This window comes from Tursiops truncatus, chromosome 5 (assembly GCF_011762595.2).
Source record: "Tursiops truncatus isolate mTurTru1 chromosome 5, mTurTru1.mat.Y, whole genome shotgun sequence".
In the NCBI taxonomy this organism is placed as follows: Eukaryota; Metazoa; Chordata; class Mammalia; order Artiodactyla; family Delphinidae; genus Tursiops; species Tursiops truncatus.
The window spans coordinates 63,696,258-63,722,115 of record NC_047038.1 but is presented as its reverse complement, the minus strand read 5'-3'; the positions used below and the strand labels follow the sequence as shown (position 1 = coordinate 63,722,115).

General features: G+C 37.8%; 1 protein-coding gene across 4 annotated transcripts in view; it reads left to right on the top strand.

Annotated features, from left to right (window-relative positions):
- The window catches only part of UGDH (UDP-glucose 6-dehydrogenase), a 61,315-nt gene that overhangs the window by 20,427 nt on the left and 15,030 nt on the right, over window positions 1–25,858 (top strand). For 2 of the 4 annotated variants that reach the window (XR_012331962.1, XR_012331963.1), the window contains exons 2-12: window positions 5,529–5,630; window positions 8,129–8,329; window positions 8,441–8,638; window positions 9,105–9,252; window positions 11,688–11,782; window positions 13,291–13,421; window positions 13,924–14,057; window positions 14,476–14,567; window positions 14,682–14,792; window positions 17,276–18,571; window positions 19,434–19,534. Coding sequence is in view for 2 of the 4 variants with exons in the window: in XM_019928315.3 (XP_019783874.1) it covers window positions 5,529–5,630; window positions 8,129–8,329; window positions 8,441–8,638; window positions 9,105–9,252; window positions 11,688–11,782; window positions 13,291–13,421; window positions 13,924–14,057; window positions 14,476–14,567; window positions 14,682–14,792; window positions 17,276–17,386 (1,323 nt within the window). In the remaining 2 variants the exon portion in view is untranslated. Of the gene's footprint in view, window positions 1–5,528; window positions 5,631–8,128; window positions 8,330–8,440; window positions 8,639–9,104; window positions 9,253–11,687; window positions 11,783–13,290; window positions 13,422–13,923; window positions 14,058–14,475; window positions 14,568–14,681; window positions 14,793–17,275; window positions 18,605–19,433; window positions 19,535–25,858 lie in introns of those variants that run through there. The other 2 variants (XM_019928315.3, XM_004315070.4) reach the window with 1 other exon arrangement.

Here is a 25,858-nt window from a genome sequence, read left to right as displayed (position 1 = left end):
TTACTTGTTTTTCTCAATAACCTAGCTTTTATAAACAAAGAAACAAAAGTATTTCTTGTTGTTTCACAGTTTTATTTCATGAATAAATTTTTTCTTCTTTAAATCTCTTTAAATAGAATATAAAAGATTTCAAAGTCTAGCTAGCACTGTGCTCATTAGAGGCAACTTCTGAGTTCTCAGAACTCTAATGTCCCGTAATTGTATTGGCTTTATTTAATGATTGTAATTATTTGGTCTTTAAAGTCTTATTTTTATCTCATTTTTAATCTGTCTACTCCACAAAATTAGATGATGACAACGGAAGCAGCTATTTTAGTTCTGCACTATTTAGTTGTAGCCTGCAAAGGAAATGGAATCTTTAAAAAAAAAACAACCCAGCTCACTTTGGAGGTTAAAAATATGGCACTGCTACTTCAAAATTCTAGAAGGAATCTTTTTAACAAGTAGAATGATTTTCCTCTTAGCAAATGACTTTAGGCTTATAATCTTCATGTGTCTTTCTTACACATCAGTTGTTAAAAGAAATCTGCTTAAGAAATTTATAAATCTGAAGAAAATAAATGATTTCTGTAGCGTGTATTTAAAAAGACAAAACAAAACTGTGTGTCCCAATTATCCATTTTCAAAGATACGTTAGGCCTTTGTTCCATTTTTTGTTTATTTTATGTTGTAAACTAACTATTCCTGCACATTTCCTTGGCCATATAGGAGATGTAAAATGTTATGTGAAATGTCAAACAGGAAGAACTATAAAAGAAGAAAAACAAAGGGCAGGTTTAACCAGAATTCATGCTGCTTTCTGAATTCCTTTATTGAGTAGCTTATAGATATTGTTACTACTTGTGATTTTATACTGATCTACCTTGGACAAGGCAAAGAAATATTTTTATTTCCAGAGAAACCTTAGATACCTTTGCGGTTAGCCTCCTCCTTAAATTTGTATTCTATTATGCATTAAAAAACACACAAACAAGGGACTTCCCTGGTGGCGCAGTGGTTAAGAATCCGCCTGCCAATGCAGGGGACACAGGTTCGAGCCCTGGTCCGGGAAGATCCCACATGCTGGGGAGCAACTAAGCCCATGCACCACAACTGCTGAGCCGGTGGAGCCTGTGAGCCACAACTACTGAAGGCCGCGTGCCACAACTACTAAAGCCCGTGCACCTAGAGCCCATGCTCCACAACAGGAGAAGCCACTGCAGTGAGAAGCCTGCGCACCACAACAAAGAGTAGCCCCTGCTAGCTGTAACTAGAGAAAGCCAGCAAGCAGCAATGAAGATCCAATGCAGCCAAATAAATACATACATACATACATAAAATTTAAAAAAAATACACAACCAAGCAGATATTTGTTTTCAATGATATTATAAAAATCTATGGCATTGATTTTTCATTGTAAATACCAATTTTTCATATCAGAGAGTCTCTTTTGGTGACTAATGTTTAACTCCTGGTTACTGATAAAGAAAAGATAATTAATATGTAATCATAATATTTAATGAACTTTTGAGTACACACCCTCCTTGATAGTTGTTCCACCCTCACTCCATTCAGTCTGAAACTCACTAGACTAATTGGAGAAATTTTTTTTTTGGCCTTACCCCGTGGCTTCTGGTATATGACCAAGGAATTCCCAAGATAAATATTTAGAAGGAAAAATGATCAGACTTGATTGTTGATTCAAGAAGGATGAAGTAGAGGAAGGAATCTAGAATGATATTCAAGAATTCAGGGCTGGGGAATTCCCTGGCAGTCCAGTGGTTAGGACTTAGAACTTTCACTGCCATGGCCTGGGTTCAGACCCTGGTCAGGGAACTAAGATCCCACAAGCCATGCAGCATGGCCAAAAAAAAAGAAATTCAGGGCTGAAGATGTAAACTTAAGATTATTCAGGAAGTTAAAAAAATAAATTATGCAGGCAGTAGTTAAAATCAGAGTAGTTGAGCTCTCCCAAGAAGAGCCTGTAGAGAGAACAGAGCGTGGGGTCAAAATGCTAATGTTTGATGAGAGGTGGAGGAAGAAATGCCTTAGAGAAGCACTGAAGAGTAGTTCAGAGAAGGTGAACCAAAAACCAGAAGAGTTTTAGTAGTGCAAGCTCCATAAAGATGTATATGTTTTGATTATGAGTGATGAACACAGTGACCAGTACTTAGTAAGTGCTCAACAAATATCAATATTTGCTGAATGAATGAGTAAGCTGTCAATTCTGCCAAACACAGGAGAAATAAGAACAGAGACATACTCATGAAATTCGGTATTATGGGGGCCATTGTAACTTTTACAAGAACAATTACAAAAGGTAGGAGATTGAAGTGAAAGAGTGTAGAAAATGAGTAAGACTCTTCTTTTAAAAGGTTTAATTAGCAGGAAATAAAGGGGGTGGTCACCGGAGAGGGACACAGGGTAAAAGCAGTGATTTTTTTTTTAAATTTATTTTTGGTTGCGTTGGGTCTTCGTTGCGGTGCTCCGGCTTCTCATTGTGGTGGCTTCTCTTGTTGTGGAGCACAGGCTCTAGGCGCACAGGCTCAGTAGTTGTGGCTTGTGGCTCTAGAGCGCAGGCTCAGTAGTTGTGGCACATGGGCATAGTTGCTCCATGGCATGTGGGATCTTTCCGGACCAGGGCTCGAACCCGTGTCCCCTGCATTGGGAGGCGGATTCTTAACCACTATGCCACCAGAGAAGTGCAAAAGCAGTGATTTTTAAACATATTTTTTCCTATGGTTGATAAAGAATCAAGCATGTTAATAAACTAAGGTAGACAAATCACATAGAGAAGGAAAGGTCAAAAGTATAAGAAGAAAGGGGCTAATTGATGGAATAAAGTCTAGAAGAATAGCAAAGATGATGGGATCAAAAACACAAGAAGAGGAATTGGCCTTGAAAGCCTTTTTCTCAGACTGGAGGGAAGTAAACAAGGGTGGATGAAGATACTGTTTTGTTGGTGGGAACAGGAAATAAAAGTGACTGAAACGTTGGTCATCTCAATTGAAGGTGGGATGCCAGCTACTCTGAAGAAGATGTAGTGGAGGTTGGAGTAGTAATCTCAGAATGAGAGGACAAGTAAAAAGGTTACCAGGCTACATTGAAAAAACCCAGCTAAATGTACTTAGGGTCCATGAATTTATGTGTTCATTGTGGTTCTTTCTAGTCTTATAGGCTTATATTTTATGGGTCAAAACTATGTTAATAAAAAAGTAGTCATTTTTACCACCTGAGAAGTAAATAGTAATGACTATCAGATGAAATATGGTAATAAGATATTCAAAGTTTTACTCAGGGAACAGCATAATAGAAACTCTTAATATTTAACAATGAAGGGAATTCCCTGGTGGTCCACTGGTTAGGACTCCACACTTACACTGCCAAGGGCACGGGTTCAATCCCTGGTTGGGGAACTAAGGTCCCACAATCTGCACAGTGTGGCCAAAAATACCCAAACAAACAAAAAAACCAATGGAAACATTCTGTTTTGTGTTGCCATATTTATTGAACAGTCATTGCTTTTTTGTTAACTTTGTTCATTAAAAAAAAATGTAAAAACTACTTCTAAAAAGCCAAAATGGATAATTTGCTTTGCTTTTTCTGAGTAAAATGAAAGCTAATTTTATCCTTTGAAAGGATTTTTCCTCCATAAAAAGTGCCATATAAATTCTAAATACTAGTTATGAAAATTACATAATGAATCTAATAAGAGGTAGAACCTATATTATCAACTGCTTCTGCATCCAGTTTGGATATCTACAAATATCCCATTGATTTTAACGGAATAATGTAGTTGTTCATTTTGAGGTCTTATTAAGACTTAGTATAAATTCTGCGTTGCTCTGATTTTAGGTTACTTTAATTTAAATGTTAGAAGATTATATAGGATTGAATTAAATCTTCTCTGTAAAATTCCAACTCCATAACCTTTTACTCTTATTTTCTAGAACCTAGTCAAAATAACTAAGAAACCAGTTGCCATAATTAGTGACACTATATTCATGGTGCAGTGGTTCATATATTTTGCTGGTCCTGTTATACATTTTAGCCAAACTAATAGAAATTTTGAATTTTCATTTTACACTTTCTCTGATTGCTTATGTTAAAAGTCCACAGAACCATGAAGAAAAGCGAATTACCTCTGGATATAATTCTAGACCTATGCCCCTGAATTGACTTTTTACTTTGCTATATAGTTTTCTATACATCCATAATATTTTGGATATTATTTGAACCTTCTCTCCCAGGAGAGAAAAAGGTCTGTTTTGCTTTGGTTTTTACGAATTCTTAAACATGTCCTTCCCCTTCATGGTTTATTTGAATCAGAATCCAAGTAAGAGCCATATATTGCAATAGATTTGTATCACTCAAGTGTCTTTTAAGATCACTATATACATATATATAATATATATATATTATATATAAAAATATGTAATATATATTATATATATATATATTTTTTTGCCTCACTGCACAACATGTGGGATCTTAGTTCCCTGACCAGGGATCAAACCTGTGCCCCCTGCAGTGGAAGCACAGAGTCCTAACCGCTGGACCTCCAGGAAATTCCCTAAGACCACAATTTTTTTTTTTAATTGATTTATTTGGTCGTGTCGGGTCTTAGTTGCAGCACGTGGGTTCCATAGTTGTGGCTCCAGGGCTTCTTAGTTGTGTCTCACTGGCGCCTTAGTTGCGGCATGCAAACTTTTAGTTGCGGCATGCATGTGGGATCTAGTTCCCTGACCAGGGATTGAACCCAAGCCCCCCCGCATTGAGAGCGTGAAGTCTTATCCACTGTGCCACCAGGGAAGTCCCAAGACCACAGTATTTTAATCTCTCTTTGTTTTTCTCTTCAGTTTGTTTATTGAAGAAACCAGGTTGTTTATCCTGTAGATAAACAGATTTTGCTGATTGGATTGGTCTTATCAGATTTAGACCTGATTTTTTGGGGGGGTGGAGGCAAGAATACTTGTTAGGTGGTGGTGTACAGCTCAAAATTCTCAATTATATCTCCTGTTAAATTGTATGGGAAAAGTAACAAATTTTTTAATAGAAGTGTTTCTTATAATGGGACTTAGAAAAAATATATATTTATGTGTAAAGACTGTTTCACAACCACTCTGAATGGCCTGTATTCTATGGCCTGAATTCTTGGGAGTAAAAACCTGTATTCTAGTGACAATGCAAAATCAAATGTTTGCTTGAAACCACAAAGACTTTTGACTTTTCTGATGATTGTGTTGATACTTGGAGTTAATTGTTAACTCTTATGAAGAAGTCCAGAACATGGAAAAGAATGACATGCATTAAATTAATCTGCTGCTTTAATTGTGGCAAGTTCAGGTTTGCTTTATTTGTTACATAATGTACACCTGATGGCCTTCAGTACCAGTATAATCTTTGATTTTTCTACAGAGGTGTTATTTGAGAGCAAATCTAGACCTTTAAATTACACATGACCTTCCCCTTAATGAATGTAAGTCATATGGGTTATCTCATATGACTGGTAAAATGTATGTACAACTTCTTTTCTTTTTTCTTTTTAGCCAGGACTAAAAGAAGTGGTAGAATCCTGTCGAGGAAAAAATCTATTTTTTTCTACCAATATTGATGATGCCATTAAAGAAGCTGATCTTGTATTTATTTCTGTAAGTATTTTCCTTTGCTGTGTGAGTTTTTATGTATTCTTGTCTATATAGAAGTTTCATTGTATTTTAATAGTAAAGCCATTGATATTAAGCCACAGCATTACTTAGTATAGAGTTGTCCAATTGAATTTTGATTATCACTAACTTTATCCAACACTTCACCAAACTCTATAATCATCTGATCATTTCAGATCATTGAACAAATAAGTTCAGAGAAAGTTTCTAATATGAGATCTAGAATTAGGAAGTGCTGGTAACATGTGAGCATGTGTGAGCACATATGGTGATAGTATATGTATTTCATCATTTCTTGTTTCCACTGCGTGGTGGAAGTGAGATAAAAAGAATCAGGTAAAGTTTGCTGCAAACTTACAGGCATCTCCTATTTAGATGAGTTTATGTTCCAAAAGTCATTTTAAATTAATTATTTAGAACTTGGCATATGTTTGTTAGGTTATTAGGCTAGTCCACAGACACCTTCAGCTCATAATAGGGCTTAACTGTTTTACCTTTGTAATGAAACAAGTAGAATGAATGCTTGGGAATACCCTCTGATAATTCAATATTTGAACCAAGGTAACTTTTTTCTTGCTGTCCTGGTAACCATCTACTCAAATATTCTGTGTGTGATGGTATAGTTATCACCAATTGGTGGCTGAGCTAAGGTGTTATATGACTCAAGACCTGTACAGCCTTAAGGAATAAAGGGAAAGCCAGTGGTGTGAGCTTTGACTGGGTTCCATGAGATAAACACCATGGGGTCCATAAAGCAGAGATGATGTTGAATTGATTGTGTGTTGAGACAAAAGCAGTACTGTGAAGAAATAGGAACTCCAGAAGAAAGTAGTAATGAAACCCTTGGTAAAACTGTGTTACGAATTCAGTCTCTCTTTTTAAAAATTACTTCAGAGAAAATTGGTGCCACTTCTATGACTCATCTACCCAATCATCTACTTAAGCTTGCAGGAGGTTAGGGTAGAGGCATAGAAAAGGAGAAATTATTTTGGAGTAGCTAGATGCTTGGAGAAAATCAAGAAGTTACCTTAATCCAACATTTGGATAACCATAGCCTGGAATAGGAATAGGGGACTTTTCTATATGAAAAAAATTTTTTTAAGTATCTATTCTTAAGGCAATAGAGTTCACCTTAGTGTGGTCTGGCACAGATAGCTGATTTTACGCTTGCTTCTCTGCCGATCTAGCCTGAGCTGCCTTAAATCTTTCCAAGCTATTACTTTGTGGGCCTGTTAGGGTAATTTATTGTAGTATAACTCCTACCTAGTTCCCATTATTCTCTGCATCAGTTTTGTTTTTTTTTTTAATGTGCTTGTTGTGTACTTTTCATTGTGGAAAACACCAAACATACAAAAAAATGAAACCAACAATATAGTGAACCCCATTGTCAACAGTTTTCATGGCTGATCTTGATTTATTTACTACTCCTCTCCCTTTCCTCCCACCCCAGATTACCCAAATTATTTTTAGGCAAATTCCAGGTAGAAATAGTTTTATACCATTGAATCAGTTTTCAACCGTTATCTTCAGAGCTCCTTTCCCAGGGAAGCCATCTGATCATCCCCATCTCTGGCATGTTTCACATTATCTCATTAACCATTTTTGCCCTTCTGTGTTCCACTGCACCCTTACTTCCACGTCTAGGTCTTTTCCTAAGTTGTTTCATGTGTATAAACCACTTTTTCCTCCTGCTTTTTACACCTCAACCCAATCTTCACGTTTTGATTTATTTTGGCTTGATTCCTTTATTTAGTCTCCCATTAAGTTATAAGCTTGTCAAGAGAAGACACTTAGTGCTACTTACTGGTTCAAAAATTATTCCTACATAGAATTTTAGACTTTTCAGAGTACTTTCATTTTTACGAGAGTGTTATAAAGCTTGTGTGTTAGATTTTAGAGAGTGTGTTATTCTCATTTTCCAATGAGGTCATTGAGACAAAGGCAGCCAAACTTCTCCAAGTTTACATGATACAGCTAAGCCAAAACTAAGCCTAGACTCTGGACTCATGAGCCAGAGCCTAGACTCTGGACTCTAATGAGCCAAGAAAGCATTTGTGAATGATACTGCAGACATTTTAAAAAACCTATTGATATAGACCTATAAAAAAGGATTAAAAAGGAGTTTAAAGTTTAGTTTTAAAGACCAGGATGATATATTACATACCATCAAGAAAGGAAGAAAGAGAAAACTTACATTTCATTTCAGACTGTGAACTCCTTTTGGAGTCTCTTTCATCTTTATATCTGCAGGCTTAGCTTGGAACCTGCCTGCCCTGATTCTGACACGTATATAGTAGCTTCTCAACAGAAATGTACTGAATGAGTTCTCATAAAATATTATTTCCATGGAACTAATAGAGGGTGAAACCAGGGCTCCTAATGATGTTAACTTCCCAGTTGACTAGTCAGTTGATGGTCCAGGGCAGATCTTGAAATCAGTGAATATCTCATACTCTGTTCTTAATCCCGTGTACTTTCATCAGGTGAACACTCCAACCAAGACCTACGGAATGGGGAAAGGCCGCGCAGCAGATCTGAAGTACATTGAAGCTTGTGCTAGACGCATTGTGCAAAACTCATACGGGTACAAAATTGTGACTGAGAAAAGCACAGTCCCAGTGCGGGCAGCAGAGAGTATTCGTCGAATATTTGATGCAAACACAAAACCTAACTTGAATTTACAGGTATAAAAAAAGGAAGCATTAGAATCTGGCTCTTCTTATGTAGATATCGATGCTTTAAAGTTGTCCGTAATTAATTCTAGCTTAAAACTTTCCTTTGCGTTGGGAGTCTAGGTGCTGTCCAACCCTGAGTTCTTGGCAGAAGGAACAGCCATCAAGGACCTGAAGAACCCAGACAGAGTACTGATTGGAGGGGATGAAACCCCAGAGGGTCAGAGAGCTGTGCAGGCACTGTGTGCTGTGTATGAGCACTGGGTTCCCAGAGAAAAGATCCTCACCACTAATACTTGGTCTTCAGAACTTTCTAAACTGGTTGGTACACAGCACTCAACTCTCTATTAAATTTAAAGCCAAGGACTTATTTCTGTTAACCCTGATAAGCTACATAGGTACTTTCTTAATATTAATAAAAAGATATGCTTTTGAAGATAATATTCTTGTATATTATGAAATAATATTCACAAGGGGATCAAATATTTGGGTATAAAATATTCTGGAATATGTAAAAGAAAATAGTAATTGCATTACTATTAATGTAATTAATTAAAATAGTAATTTAAAAAATCACTCTTTCCCTTCTTTTACCCTTTCTTCATCATCTTTCTTCTCTAATTTAAAACATTTTCCCTTACCAACCCACCCATTGCCTCCGCAAATTGAGCCCATCAGTAACTTTTATATCTCCCTCAGTAATTTGGATCAACTCAATGAAATATAATACAGATATATAAAATTTTTATTTTAGCTCATCGTATTCTTCCTTTTTTTTTCTTTTAAGGCAGCAAATGCTTTTCTAGCACAGAGAATCAGTAGCATTAACTCTATAAGTGCCCTCTGTGAAGCAACAGGAGCTGATATAGAAGAGGTGGCAACAGCCATTGGAATGGACCAGAGAATTGGAAATAAGTTTCTGAAAGCCAGTGTTGGTAAGTTGAAATTTTTCTGTACATAAAGTAGGTTCATTTAGCTAGGTCTCTAACTTTAAGGAAGCCTTTGCTTAACTTAAATGCCCTTAAAATAATGATTCCATTATACATGTAGGCTTCAGCCTATTAGGAACTTTCTAAGTGAGGCAAGTGTTACTTATATTGTTTAATAATTACTGACTGATTGGTAGATAAACATAGTTCAATGTTTTAGGAGGAATATATTAGTATTTTGTTAGAACATTTAGGTAGAATAAGTTTGGGAGACCACATAGGAAATCATGTAACACCTTACTGAAGCAAATAGGAAAAAATTCCTTATCATTTGCTTTTCCTACTAATACAATTATGGAAATGTGACCTTGGTGAACTACAGTCAATCCTCATTATTTGTGGATTCCATATTTGTGAATTAGCCTACTTGATAAAATGTATTTGTAACCCAGCGTCAATACTCATGTGGTCATTTGCAGACATGAACCGAGCAGCAAAAAATTTGAGTCACCCAACACATATATTCCCAGCTGAAGTTGAATAAGGCAATACTCATACCTTCTTGTTTTAGCTCTCATACTGCAAATATGTGCTCTTTTTGTGGTCTATTTAGTGCTGCATTTTTGTGCTTTTTTTCCTGTGATTTCACTGTTTAAAATGGCCCCCAAGCATATTGCTGAAGTTTTGTCTAGTGTTCCAAAGCATCAGCAAGCTAGGATGTGCCTTACACATGTGGTTTGATAAGCTTCATTCATTCAGGCATGAGTTATAGTGCTATTGGCTGTGAGTTTAATGTTAATGAATCAACAATATTTTTAAATAAGGTGTCTTTAAACAGAAATACACATAAAACAAGATTATGTTGATCAGTTGGCAAAAATGTGACCAGAAGCTCACAGGAACCTAATGCTGTATTTCACCTAGGAGCGGTGCTTCAGTATTTGCTAATTCAGCGTTTGTGGCAAATCTGTAGAACATAATTACTGAGTTTAACAAGAACTGACGATGTTTCTTTTGCATAAAAGTTAATAAGATTGATGTAAAGGTAAATAGAGGCTTTTACAGATTGGGCCATAGACAGCCTTTCCTGTATTTCTGGGGCTTTATGACATTTCTCAGTACTGATTTCCCTGGCCTTTTGTATCTTTTTGATATTTTCTCCTAGTGGCCATTTAATAAAAATAGCTCCTATTTACTGAAGGCATATTATGCACCAAGTTCTGAACTTTATATATCTTAATTATTAATCCTTATAACTGGGACTTCCCTGGTGGCGCAGTGGTTAAGAATCCACCTGCCTTTGTTATACAGCAGAAACTAACACAACACTGTAAAGCAATTATACTCCAATAAAGATGTTTAAAAATAAAAAAAAAAAGAATCTGCCTGTCAGTGCAGGGGACATAAGTTTGATCCCTGGTCCGGGAAGACCCCACATGCCATGGAGCAGCTAAGCCTGTGAGCCACAACTACTGAAGCCTACACACCCTAGTGCCTGCGCGGCAGGACTACTGAGTCTGTGCCCTCTAGGGCCTGCATGCCGCAACTGCTGAGCCCGCATGCTGCAACTACTGAAGCCCGTGCGCCTAGAGCCTGTCCTTAGCGACAAGAGAAGCCACTGCAATAAGAAGCCTGCGCACCACAACGAAGAGTAGCCCCTGCTTGCTGCAACTAGGGAAAGCCCGCGCGCAGCAACAAAGACCCAACACAGCCAAAAAAAAAAAAAAAAATCCTTATAACCTTTTACATAGGTGTTGGTATTTCTAGAGATGATTAAGGATTGGGGGAATTTTTGTAACTTGCTCAAAGTCATAAAACTAATGAGTGGCTAGATGTTTCTGACTCCAAAGCCCACGCCAACCCTCATTGTATACTGCATTGCAGTAGAACAGGGGTGGGCAAACTACAGCCCCCAGGCCAAAATGCGGCCCACAGCTTGTCTTTGTAAATAAGTTTTATTGGAAAATAACTATGCCCATTTGATTACATATTGTCTATGACTGCTTTTGAGCTACAAAGGCAGAGTTGAATAGTTGTGCCAGAGACTGTATGGCCCATAAATGCTAAAATATTTTTTACCTGGCCTGTAAAAGTTTGCCAGCTCTATGTTAGAGTTAGAGATGCAGGGCAGTGATACCAGCTGAATGAAGGGAAAAAATAGAAAATATAGCCACAATAAAACTTAAGCTAGAAAGTGATTTATAATTATTTAAGATTATTTAAGATTATTTATAATTATTAGGAAATTATTTATAGAGTTGATTAGTTGCTTGCAAATTTCATACAAGTTATAAACCCATTAATTTCCAACATTCAAATTTTATTATTAAAAATCCAAGCATAGGCCCTCTGATTAGTATGACAAAGAAATTTGTAATATGATTTAGTTGTTTGGTTCCTAAATGAAAATATTATCTTTTTTTTTTTTTTCCTTTCTTCAGGTTTTGGTGGGAGTTGCTTTCAAAAGGATGTTCTGAATTTGGTTTATCTCTGTGAGGCTCTAAATTTGCCCGAAGTAGCTCGTTATTGGCAGCAGGTATTAATCTTTATAGTCAACAGCTTATGATTAACTTCTAATTAAAACATGTCACCCTTTTCTGTCAGATGTTTTTGATAGGATTAATTTTTTCCAGGAACTCAATTATTATTATATTCAATATGTTCATTTTAGGTTTATTTGCTGGGGTTCTGTGTTTATAATTTGTCTTTTTTGGTAATCATCTATGATGGAAGTGTATGATAAAACAGTATTCCTTCTAATTTTAATAACTAAATTTGCTCCCTGAGTAAAGCAAGAAATATTACTTTTTTTTTTGGTGAAATATTACTTTTAATTATAATTCTTCTCTATCTTGAAAGGCTAAGATAAAAGTAAAGGCAAAAGAACCTCTATTGTCGTGCTTCCAAGTGGTTTGCATATGTTGATATTTGTTTTGTCCCTTTGAGATTCACAGAGCTAAAATTAGAGACCCTTCTCAAACTGGAAATAGAGTTAACATTTATTGCATGCTTACTCTGTGCCAGGCACTCTTTTAAGCACTTTACATGTAGTATCTTAGTCCTCATCGTTAATATTATCCCTCACATATAGATGAGGAAGCTGAGGCTTAGCAATGTTAAGTAATTTGTTCAAGATACCAGCCAGTGTATGTAACTTTCCCAAATATTTTTTCCCCAAGTTTACAGTTTTTCAGATTTCAGCAGTGAGTAGGAATGGAAGGAAATTAACATTTTTAGGGAAATGTACACTTTTAGGTTCATTTCACTCAATCCAGTATGATGGCTTTATCTTACTGTCCGTTGTGGGGAAAATGCAGATAAAGGCTTGATTTTCGAAAACTTTCGGCTCATTTCTCAAGCTCTCAGGCTCTGAGACGGCTTCTAGAAGCTTAGAGCCTTAAAAAAAAGTCTTTCCTTATATCCATCTGGTCACCAATATGATGTCTTGTTTGTAAATTCTTAGGAGAGTAACAGATTAGGTGATCAGAGACTATGTTATGTTTTACTCGTAACATTTAGTTAAAAATTTTGCCAGATGTTTGTGCTGTTATGGTTCATCCAGAGGCAGCTATAACTCTGTACATAGTTTGACTGTTCTCTGTCCATTTTCTACTCACACTCAGTTTTGGTGAGGGGTGGGGGGTAAGCATATGAAGGAGTACTTTGGGGTTTAATTGCTTCCACAGTGTTTGGAGAAGTTGGCTATGTGCATTTTTTTAGGTGGACTCATGGCTGGACCTCAAATGGGGTTGAAATTTAGCTGTGCTCCCCACCTTAACATCCATCCCAGCCCAGTGCATGGAAAGTTAAGCCAAATGAAAATGAAAATTTTCAGGCAGGCTATGAGGAGTGGGGGGTGGGTAATTCTTTCTTTCTTTACTTTTTTCAGTCTGCAGATACTAAAGAGGTTGTTAATCTTTGTCTCCTGTTAATTTATAAGGCTTGTATTCATACAAGAGTACTCACCATAAAGCTGTGAGCAGTGTATGGTACAGGCTGCACCTCTTCTAACTGATCCTTGCATAATTGTCCTTGTTATTTCAGGTCATAGACATGAATGACTACCAGAGAAGGAGGTTTGCTTCCCGGATTATAGACAGTCTGTTTAATACAGTGACTGATAAGAAGATAGCTATTTTGGGGTTTGCATTCAAAAAGGACACCGGTGATACGAGGTACCAGTTCTTTGAAATATTTCAACCTTTTTGAGAATGTTAACTCCTCATCTTATCCTGATTTTTTTTTTTTTTTTTTTTTTAGGTAAGAAGTGGATATATTTAGAGAGAAACACACTCCACAGACAGAGTGTGGGCCATCTCAGAAGGCGAGAAAGGCCTTATCCTGATTTTTTGATGGTGGTTGTGTGTGAAATACATGTATGTATATAGTATAAAGAATAAAAATAAAGTGGACATCAATATCTTCACAAGAAATAGAATCTCACCTGTATATTAAACCCCTTAGGTATTAGAATATATGCCATTTATGGGACTTCCCTGGCGGTCCAGTGGTTAAGACTCTGTGCTGCCAATGCAGGGGCTGTGGGTTCGATCCCTGGTTGGGGAACTAGGATCCCACCTGCATGCGGCATGGCCAAAAAAAATAATAATTAAAAAAAAAAATTTAGAATATATGCCATTTAAAAGTGCAGCAATACTGATTTTTTTTTCCCTTCAGAGAGTCGTCTAGTATATATATTAGCAAATATTTGATGGATGAAGGCGCACACCTCCATATATATGATCCAAAAGTACCAAGGGAACAAATAGTTGTGGATCTTTCTCATCCAGGAGTTTCAGAGGATGACCAAGGTAAGTAGGCTTTGAGTCTCATGTATCACTTTGAGTTTGGGCCCCCAGACTTTGTTCTCTAGAAACCTTTGGTTGTTCAGTATTTATCATTTATATCATTGGTAGGCCCCTCTTTTCAACCTTATTTCTCTAAAATTAAACTCTCAGACATTGTTTCATCAACTTTGATTTGAAGTAATCAGCTGTGGGTTAGTCTAGTGATTTTTCCAACATATTCTAAAAAGTCCCGGAGATTCCAAGGTGTTGCTTCTGGGGCAAAATTGGGAGTACTCCAGGCCCCCCCCATTACCCCTACTCACACTTCAACCAGACCATTCCACTTCTGTCAGACCCTCAACTCCTCCAGCAATCTTAGTGTTAAAATGCATAATTTCAAATCACTCCTTTCTTATTCCAACTTTCTGTTGGGCTGTTATAGTGGCCCGGCTGGTGACCATTTCCAAGGACCCCTATGAAGCATGTGATGGTGCCCATGCTGTTGTGATTTGCACTGAATGGGACATGTTTAAGGTGAGGTGACAGTAGTGAGATTAAGGAAAATTTTAGAGGTGTTCTAGTACCATTTGGGGTTGAGTATGTGTTCCCATACATGCTCTACTTGTTTCTTTGGTTCTGTCTTTACAGGAACTGGACTATGAACGCATTCATAAAAAAATGCTGAAGCCAGCCTTTATCTTTGATGGACGACGTGTCCTGGATGGGCTCCACAATGAACTACAAACCATTGGCTTCCAGGTAAGCACGATCCTGGATTGGTTTTGTTTCATTTGTTTGGTCATTTCCTTTTTAAAGGCTTTGAGTTTTAGAACTTAAAATTTTTTTTCATTTAGCAATAGCATAACTCTGGGCAACATGTCAGTCAATTCTCTGGGAAGTTCTGTGGTATTTGTGAAGTACTACACTCCGTCCTTAAAATTGTGATCTAAAGGTCATTCAGTGTTGGTCTTTCTTACATAATATCAGTTGCCTATCATATGGGGCCAAGATATACCTTGCCTTAACTCATATAAACATCAAATAAGAAAATATACACATAGAAAATTTTTTTTTTTTCCTGGACCCTCTAAAGCTACTCTGCTGCACTGTCTGCATCACACTGACCCGCTCTGAGGCCAGGTCACTTATTCCTTTATGAATGTTTTGAAAACTGCAATATGCAATATAGTTGTCACATGTTGGTATAGGATCCTATGCCTCTGGGTGCTCAGCACTGTGCTGGTGCTGTGAGAGGTCTGAATGAAAAGTATGGGAGCTGCAGTGGTGCTGGCCCTCTTTTAATTCAGAGTTTGTCAGTTAATTATGGAACATTTAGAGAGCTGAAACAAACCTGCACAGTACATTTTATGTTGCATCCATTTCAGTTCTACCAGGGGCTCCAAACGTATTAATAAGAGGGAGCTACTTTCCATTTCCTCAGAGCAGAAATGGAGTAGGAGGCTTGGGGGGCGGTTGGGAGGATAAAGAAATCTGCCGGGAGATTGCTGTCAGCATAGTCCTGAATCAGGGCAGAGTGCAGCAGTGTTTAGAGCTGGCTGTGTGCGTCTGCTCAGCACCAGCTGTCTTGGAGAGGTACTGATAAGCCTTCATCCACTGTTGAAAATATCTGATCTGGTTCTCTTAACCTGTCACTGACTTGTTGAAGATCCTTCTTATTTAGAATTCAGTGCCCATGTCTCATTCATGAGAGATTAACTTGCAAGAAAAATCAGATGACATCCTTGTCTGTTCACACTCCATCAAAGACCGTGGGGACCCTTTTTTTTAAAAAAAATAATTAATTAATTAATTAATTTATGGCTGCATTGGGTCTTCGTTGCTGCATGTGGGCTTTCTCTAGTTGTGGCGAGCGGGGGCTACTCTTTGTTGCGGTGTGCGGGCTTCTCACTGCGGTGGCTTCTCTTGTTGTGGAGCACGGGCTCTAGGCATGCAGGCTTCAGTAGCTGTGGCACATGGGCTCAGTAGTTGTGGCGCACAGGCTTAGATGTTCCACAGCATGTGGGATCTTCCTGGACCAGGGATCGAACCCATGTCCCGTACATTGGCAGGCGGATTCTTAACCACTCTGCCACCAGGGAAGTCCCCCTGGGGACCCTTTTATCCTACTCCTCCTTAGTGAGTAATGTGCCTTTTTCGCAGTCATGACTGAAACTCAGCAATGTTATTTTTTAAAGATTATTTGCAGGCACAGACACATTTTCTCTCATTCCTGTTTTACTCATCTAAAGGAGAAGATATGTAGAGGTATATATATTTAAAATGAGTTTGAGTTCTTATAAAATTAACTTTTCCAAGTAAGGACTAAAAAAACAATTAGACTGGAATTACTAAATAAAGGGAATTTATAAGCCACTAAATAAGATAATTGATGAATATAAAGCAGAAGCCCTTTGTGGTACGAGTCAGCATTAAATATTAATTTTTAATTAAAAAGACATTTATGAAGATTGTTTAGTATATTTATCTGTGCTGTGTGGAGAGGAGATAAACTTATGACTATTAAAGAAGCAGTTTCTTTAAAGATAAGATTGATTATTTTGGATAGAGGGGAAAAATTTTAAATGTAATATGCAAAATGAAAATTGACTACCGTTGATTTATTGAAGGTTGGCTCGCATGCCTGATACTGTGCTGAGCGCTTTATCTAATTGAATCCTTACCACAACTCTTTGAGGTAGATGGGTAACACCATTTACGACGAGGAGGAAAGACCTTTGAGTGTTTAGGTTAACAGCACTTATCAGTCAGGATTCCAGCTGGAGCCTTTCAGACTCTGAAGCCTGAACTTCTAAAAAGCTATGCTGTTATAGCTTATGCAAGCTTTTTAGAATGAGGGAAACAGACATTAGAATAGAGTTTGAAAGAATGTGAATTAACTGGAATCCAGTCTATTTATTGCTTTCACATGTGCTACTGAAACAATCGTGGCAGGTGGTTCCCTATTCTGTTTGAGGGGGTCTGGTGTGGAGAATGACAGAAGTCAGTGTGCCCTGTTATGAATATGAAAGGGGGAATGCAGACTGACTCTAGAAACATAAACAGTGTGGAAGGAACCAAAGATCTTTCATAGCAGCCCAGATGACTTGAGAAACTTTTTCTGCCTTTAAAAAGAAAAAAAGCATTTAGGTTTTAGCCCTTATTATACTACATTACAGAGTTTTTACATTTAAGTATTGTAATTGTTAATAATTTTCTTTCTAAAATCTTTTTTTCCCCTCTAGATTGAAACAATTGGCAAAAAGGTGTCTTCAAAGAGAATTCCATATGCACCTTCTGGTGAAATTCCAAAGTTTAGTCTTCAGGATCTACCCAACAAGAAACCCAGAGTATAGACATTGCCATTTTTATTTGTAATTTTTTTGGTACTTCAGGATAGCAAATACCTATCTGATATTAAATGGTAAATGAATCAAGTGCTTTTAAGGAAACAAAACTATTTTTTTAATAATCAAATTTATACTAGCTGTATGGGAATTAGCATATCTGGTAATTATGAAACTAGAATATTTTTTACATATTTTTATAATATTGTTACCTCAGTGATTGGATGCATAGCAAATAATTGTGTTGGTTTTAATGGTGTCGATTTTTGTAAAATTAAACTTCAAACACTTTTTACTTTATAAAATGTCTTTAGGCAGCACTTGAATATCACATTGTAATGGGAATGGCATGCTTCAGTTTTTCTGATCATTGGTTTATCTACTTGTCCTTAAGTATGTATTTTAAACCATGAAATGACTATGCTAAATATTGGGCTAAACCTGTTAACCTTTCCAAAAGTGTCATGGAAGTTTAGAGCTTTCTGGATTAATTGGGTAAGATGTTTTCCATGCCATTTCTTGTCTCTCTGAACTGAGGAGCATGCAATGGACAGAATGTGGCCTTTGAGCTTTTTTTTTCCTATGCTTCCATGTTAGAAGTAACCCTACAAGTATGGTTTGGTTATTGTTCTTTTGTTCCTTTTGTTTTAATGAGCTGTGTTGTTGGTTTTCTAGTCCAAAAAGATCATCACTGCCCACTTCCAATCAATCCAAATAAGACTAAAAGGCAATATTTTTTTTAACATGAAGAGAAAATCAGTGTAGTGAAATGAAAATCTATTTCACCCCACTTCTTGTTTTTCCTCACTGATCACTATGTTTTTTTAGTCCAATATTTGTTACTTTTACTTTGCATTTTCTTCCTGTAACTCATTGCAATTTCTCCCTTTTTCTTTAAGTAATAAAACCAATATAATCTCATATATAAACTTAAAGAAGTAGATTTTACAAGTTATGTATAGCATAATCCTAAAATAGGGAATTTTGTGTCTTCAACTACTTTTTTTCTTATGTCTCTTTGACTTATATTTGATTTTCTCTTGTGTTTATCATTATTGAAATATGTCAGATGTCCATTTGATGCTTGTGCTCTGCTGAGCGTATACAAATTGAGTTAAACAGTCTTATCCTTTAGGAATTTTGCGGTTCAATAAGGATACAGAGACAAAGATGAGGACAGAGACACCTATAGAGGTATCAAATACATAAATAAAATATTCTGCATAAGCCACTGTGTGGGTTATTTTTTGTCTAGTGCAAGTAACTAATAAGTCATGACAGTATGACATTAGACAGGAAAACACTCCTTACTTTTTTGAGATAGCGGAATTATATTGTTCTTTCAAATGATGCAAGAAAGCGAGGGAATTTAGCAAACAGACCAGGTATTGGCAAACTAAATCCCATTGGCCAAATCTGGCCAGCCACCTGTGAGCTAAGAATGTCTTTTACATTTTTACATGATTACATTTTAAATGGTTATATATTGCTATCTGGTCCTTTAAGAAAAAGTTTGCAGACCAGAGTGAAAGAAACAAAACACCAAAAAGATAAATGCCAGAGTATTTGAACATAAGATGATCCCTTGCTCATAAGACTTTGAAGTGAGGATGAGCTTATTAAGTAGAATTTGCTTTACATTTTTGCTTGAAAATATTTTTGTATTGTGCTTAATAATCTTGTATTCTAGTAAAGGGATTATAACCCAAAGATGTCTTGCTAAAACAGATAGAATTAGGCACTGGTTTCAAGTTGCAGGATGCTTCAATGCCTAGGATTGATAAGTAAACTGATAAGTAAACATGTAAAATACAGTTACTGATTAGAAGGTAGGAGAACTGGTAAGTGGAAGAAAATACAAAAGACAGTTCATAGAGCCATGTAAACTGGCTCTTTGTAATGGAGAAAAATCCCCCAGTGACTGGGCAGGTAACTTACAGCTATTTGAGGCCTTTGTATGAAAAGTTGGAATAAGATGGTTAGCCTTGTTCTCCCCTATTAAGAAAATTAAAGACCATGTGTGTTTTAAAAGCTGATACAAGATTTCTGTTTTTAGGCGAATTCCCTGGTGGCCTAGTGGTTAGGATTCCAGGATTTCGCTGCCGTGGCCCGGGTTCAATCCCTGGCTGGGGAACTGAGAGCCCACAAACTGCACAGGTGTGGTAAAAAAAGATTTCTATTTTTATTAGCTAGTACTTTATGTGAGATTATTAACTAGTAATTAAAATTGAAAATAATACATGGACATGATTTTTAAAAATTCAAATAGATACAAAAGAATATATAAAAAAGTAAAATCTGTCTCCCACAATATGTTCTCCAGAAATCATGTGTTATTCCACTTAAGACTTCCAGCTTTAAATCCTGACTGCATTATTTTCCTCATCCGTAAAGTAGAGATAATTCATCTCTAACTCAGCTGTTATGCGGATTACATGAGATCAGTGACTACACAGAGATCTTACTGGCAGTGGCCGGCAGGTGATGGGCACTCCCGTTAGGCCCACTGACCCAGAGCCACATGTAGGCTCTGGAGTCACTAAGAGTACAGTAATTAACACAGCCTTACAGGGCAGGCACTACACTGAGTGGTTTAGGTGCATTTTCTCATCTATTCCTCATGTAAGGCCTTTGAGGTAAGTTCCATCCCATTTTCAGGTGGAGGGCAGAAGGCTAGAAAGATTAAGTAACTTGCTCACAGTCACGACCATTTGAATAGGAGCTTTTCTTACTTGAAGTTGAAAGCATCCTAATTTCAGAGGTATTATTATTAAGAGTGGGCACTTGTGACCTTAGGCAGACTGATGGGATAGCATCCCAAGGGAAGAAACAGATGATGGATAGGGCAAAACAGCATGAGCGGCAGCAGAGAAGGATGTAAATACTTGCCTTTCCCCCTCCCAGGGACTCCCAACTACTAGAAGAGGGTCTGAGGTTCTGCAGGGGGTAGGGATGGGGAAGAAGAGGAGCGAGGTTCAGTAAGACAAACTATTGAAGTTAAGGTCTCGTTTTCTATGTAAGTTCATTTGTACTCACATTTGAGTAACCCTATTTAAACTATTTCAAATTGGGTGTCTGTGTACCCACTATAAGGCAGATGCTGTGTGGTGCTAAGAAATGGAGGGCACAGATGAATGAGAGCAATTTTGTGGAGAAGCTAAGACACATGCAGAAATAACTGACAAAATATGAAAACAGCCATAAATGATAAAAACAAAATGCTATCTGGGCACTTGAAGTGGGCCTTAACAGACAAACATGATCTTGATAGGGAAAGTGGGTCAAATGAGCACGTCAGCGGCAAAAGCAATGGGAGCAAAAAGACGCCTGCAGGAAAATTCAGACTGGTTCTAGGGAAAGCAAGTTGCTTTTTGTTTGGGGTTGGGAGCATGAAGAGGAACAGCTGGAGAAGACTGGAAGTTTAGACTAAGGACAGATTGTAGAAAGTCTTGAACTTCAGGCTGAGTTTGGGCTTCACTTAATAGTCAAAATGGAGACACCAATGGTTACACAACATTGTGAATGTACTTAATGCCACTGAAGTGTAAACTTTAGAACTGTTAAAATGATAAATGGAGGACTTCCCTGGAGGTCCAGTGGTTAAGAATCTGCCTTCCTAATGCAGGGGACGTGGGTTCGATCCCATGTCGGGGAACTAAGATCCCACATGCCGTGGGGCAACTAAGTCCGCGCCGCAGCTACTGAGCCTGAGCCACAACTAGAGAGCCCGTGTGCTGCAACTACTGAGCCTGTGTGCTCTAGAGCCTGTGCGCCACAACTAGAGAGAGGCCTGCATGCCACAACGAAGATCCTGCGTGCCGCAACTAAGACCCAATGCAGCCAAATAAATAAATAAATATTTTTAAAAAATGATAAATGGAATCACCGAAGGTTTTCTTTTTAAAATGCAGTCATTTTCTTTCTTTTTTTTTTTTTTGCGGTACGCGGGCCTCTCACTGTTGCGGCCTCTCCCGTTGTGGAGCAGAGGCTCCGGACGCGCAGGCTCAGCGGCCATGGCTCACGGGCCCAGCCGCTCCGCGGCATGTGGGATCTTCCCGCACCGGGGCACGCACCCGTGTCCCCTGCATCGGCAGGTGGACTCTCAACCACTGTGCCACCAGGGAAGCCCTGCAGTCATTTTCTTAAAAAAAAAAAAAAGATATCTGTTAGTCATACTAAAGGACAGACTCAAACTTGCTTTCCAGAGTTGCTGCCCCAAACTAGATGTTACCATCTAGTTTATTCATACATTGACACTGTATTAAAGTTTTAGACCAAAACCCAGGCATGAATATATCATTAGTGCCAGACTTGCAAAATAATACTTACAAGGGACCTTTAAACTTCAGAGGATAAGTTGGATACAGTGACCTCTTGCTGTCTTCCTCCCTTCCTTTTCCTGAATATAGTCCAAAAGATCACTCATTGTAGATCTGCATTTTACAATATACCACTAGTAACAAGGCAGATTATTTTAGGTGAACATACATTTTTCTTAATTTTAATAGGCATTTATTTTAAAGGCATTAGAATAAACATGACTTACAAATTATATTAGTTAGTATATAAACTTGACAGCTCTAACAGAGACCAAAAATGATAGTGTTTTAAACAGAAGGGAAACATATTTCGCTCAGACATGGAAGTCCAGGTCAGTGGTCCACAGCTGGCAGAGTATTTCCATAGTCATCAGAGGCTCAGACTTCATCACTTGGGCTCTGCCACCCTTTACACAAGTCTCCTATCTCATGGTTCAAGATGGCTGCTCCAGCTACAACATCATGTTCTCATTCCAGCCAGCAAGGAAGGGGAAAGAGAAGGGAAAAGTAGGACCCACCCTTTAACAGCACATTCAGAAGTAGCACAAATCATTTATGCTCACATACCATCGGTCCCAACTTAGTCACATATCCACAACCGGCTGCAAAGGACTCTGGGAAATACAATTTTTAGCAGGATAATCAACCACACGCCAGCTAAATATTCTACATGAAGTTTCACTTTAAAGGAATTTAAGTTTAGAAATTTAGTCAATTGTAAAAAAAAAAATTAATATATAATACTATAGTTCCCATTCAGATAGGGCAAAACTTTGTGACGGTTTTACATGAATGACTGGAGTTTAGGAAACAGTGGTAGGTGATGTATTTTAATTAGTAACACTAAACATAGTGTTTGTTAGTTTTTCTAACACTAATGAGCAAGCATACATAATGGCAAACATACAGATGTAAAGTGAATATTAAATGTTACTTGTTCTCTACCAATGATTTTCAAACCATGACCGACCCAAGCATCCAGAGATGCTTCAGGAATTCAGCAAATGATTGATTTAAATATAAACATAAATACATATATACACACATAGATAATTATATATGTAAAATTATCTACAAAGCTACTATTAAAAAGACAGCAAGCCGAGTTCTTGGTCAACATGGCAAACTGAGCACACATTTATATCCTCTCCCTTCTAAGGACACCATTAAAATTACAGTGAGAGGGGGAAAAGCCATAATCCAATAAAGCAAAGAGAATAGGAGGGGGCCATCAGTGGTCAAGAGATTTTAAATAAATTTCTGGAAAGCCTTGAGTGGATAGATGTATACGGACTAAAGAGAAGAGTTGCTTCCTGGAATATTGATGTGAGGGCCAGAGGAGGAGGCCCTGCCCAGCAGAACAGCAGAGACTCTACCCAAAAGGAGGTGGGAGAGAGAGGGGCACCCACCAGGGCCTTAACTGTAGGTCTTTAACTTGAACAGTCAACCTTCTCATCTCATCCACCTCTAGAGGCACAATGACAGGCAGCCTGGCATTTACACCCATGTGATTACATCTTCCAGCCCCCAGGGTCAAGGGGAAAAAAAAAAAAAGGTAGGTGGAGGCAGGGTGAAGTTTCTTCTCTAAAGAAATTGATTCGACTGCCTGGGGAGAACTATAACAATGAGTACTGTTCTCCACCAGAACAAACCCTAAGTCCAATACCAGCTGTCTGCAAGTCTGCCCTAAAGCAAAGCCAGCAAGTCAAAGCACTGTCTGCACTTCTGGGTTACGTGCGTTGAATTAACCACATGCACTATTTTCATTCTCTCCTGAAATCTCACTAAAACGGCAGTAAAGAAATAAGAAAGCTGTAAATAGATAAGGACAAAGAATGAGAAAGGAGGCACCAGTAGATGAGAGATGTCAAACAATTTTTAGAAAGTGGACCAGCGGAGGCTAAGTAACTTACTATAAAGAGCAAGCAGAAACTTCAATGCCCACATAAGGGACTGCCTTCTAGATGTAGGTAACTGGTCCCTGAGAAGATCACAAGAATTAGAGGCACCACATACCACAACAGGTGGGGTTTAGGTGTGGGGCTAAACACAGGGGACTTTGATGGAAGGCTGTATAAGGAAGAGTTGACTGCACCCAAGTCTCTACCCTACCCACACCAAGAAACTCTCTTTGCCACCCCTTACTCTCATGGGATATTAGAGGTTTATTTTCAGGAGGAATAGAATTAGAAAGGTTCAGCCTTGGGGAGGGTGTTAGTAAGTTGCCAGACTGGAAACGAGGAAACTAAATAAAAGCCTGCCTATGGAACAGAGACCCACGCTCCCCTAACCAGCTTGCTTTTACTCATCTGGCTCTGAGTAAGCAGGCAGCCAAATTTATAACCCTCAAGGCAGGAGACTTGAGGATTATAATTATTATTTTCAATCCTGACATTTGGGAGTCACTCATTGAGAAATCTAGCTCATGCCCCAAACACGCTCCAGTGGAGCTCTATCAATTAGATAGCTCCCCCCACCCCAGCTTCCAAATAGCTTTAGAGTGGCTCATCACTTAGTATGTCTGTACAGCCAAGGAGATGAAGGAGAGCCACACAAAAGGCAGAGACCAAAACAAACAAAGGAAACAGAGACAATGCTCAATGCAGAGAATGACACTATCCTCAGAGAGAAAAATGGAAGAACTTGTAGCTAGGAAACAAGAACAGAATGCTATTTAAAAGGGGGGAAAAAAATCAGAGAACTGCTCTTGAAAATTAAAATGTGGTGGCCAAAATTTTAGCAAGAGAATAATTATCAAATGAAATTTTCATGGAAATCCAATACAAAATAGATTAAATGGTATTTTATTAGCACAAATGTATGTGTGGCTTCTGAGTAGCTGGGAGTCCCCACAAGGATGAAGGGCATGTACTCAAATCTCTCTCAGTGGCTGCTCCTGCTATTCTGCTCTACTCATACTCTGAATCTTTCTTTGGGGTGTTATTCCCATTTTTCTGCCTAAGTCCACTGGAGCTCATGCTTCTTAATGCAGTAATACAAATAATATCTCTAAAGTGAAGATATTTTCAGGGAATTCCCTGGCAGTCCAGTGGTTAGGACTCGGCACTTTCACTGCTGGGGCCTGGGTTCTATCCCTGGTCAGGGAACAAAGATCCCCCAAGCTGCATGGTATGGTCCAAAAAATAATAATAATAATAATAATAATAGTAAAGATATCTCACCAAACAGGAATTGGGTTTTAGGGTTGGCTGATTCAGTGGCTGGAAAGGGGACAGTGACCCCTGTACTAATTGATTTCTTAAAAACCATGTGTATTTGTCACTTTCACTTTCTTAAAAATACTATTGGTGCTACAGAAAGAAAAAGATCAGACATACTGAAATGGGCACATGCCAGATTTTAACACATTGGAGACCACTGATGCATTAACTTGTGCTGCGCGATCAAGAAATTTTGTATAGGCCACCTGCCATGTCTGTGCATTTAAATACACTTCTTTTTAATGCATCATTGTTTACGAAGGTCAAAGCTCTGCCTTGGCCTTTTAAAATTCAAGCCTGTCCATTCTTGTACATTTATGCAAGGGACTACACCTCTACAGCACCCACTCTCTACGCTCAAATGTCCAGCAAGATCCAGGCATTTGTTCACATATTCTAATGAGTGAATGAATAACAAATTCAGAAGATACTATTTGTGATTCCACTTTGAAACAAACATTTCCTGCTAATCATCTTTCAGGTTTTTGGATTAAATTTAACTGGAGAGTATGCTGAGATTACAAGATGTTTTAAATTTTAAAAATAATTTATCATTATTTAGCTGTATCAGTCAGGATTTTTCTCAATACTATATAACCAAAATAAAACAAAGGAGTAAGTAGACTGTTGAGGCCTGACAAAGACTGCAAACGTCATCCATGACTCCCAATTTCACATATGTATCAAAATAGCTTCATCTTATCATTCACTATTTTTATGTGTAGTTGTTACAAATCTAAAACCTTGACATACATTTGTGCTAATAAAATGCCATTTTAATTATTTTACATTGGGATACCAAACATTTCATTTGACAAAATGACTCTTCTGCTAAAATGTTTCATTACCAACTGCCTACACTGTGCAAAATTAGGAAACATCAGATTATGTTACAAAATCAGAGTCTGAAAAGTAATCCATTTTTCCGGTGAAATAATAGA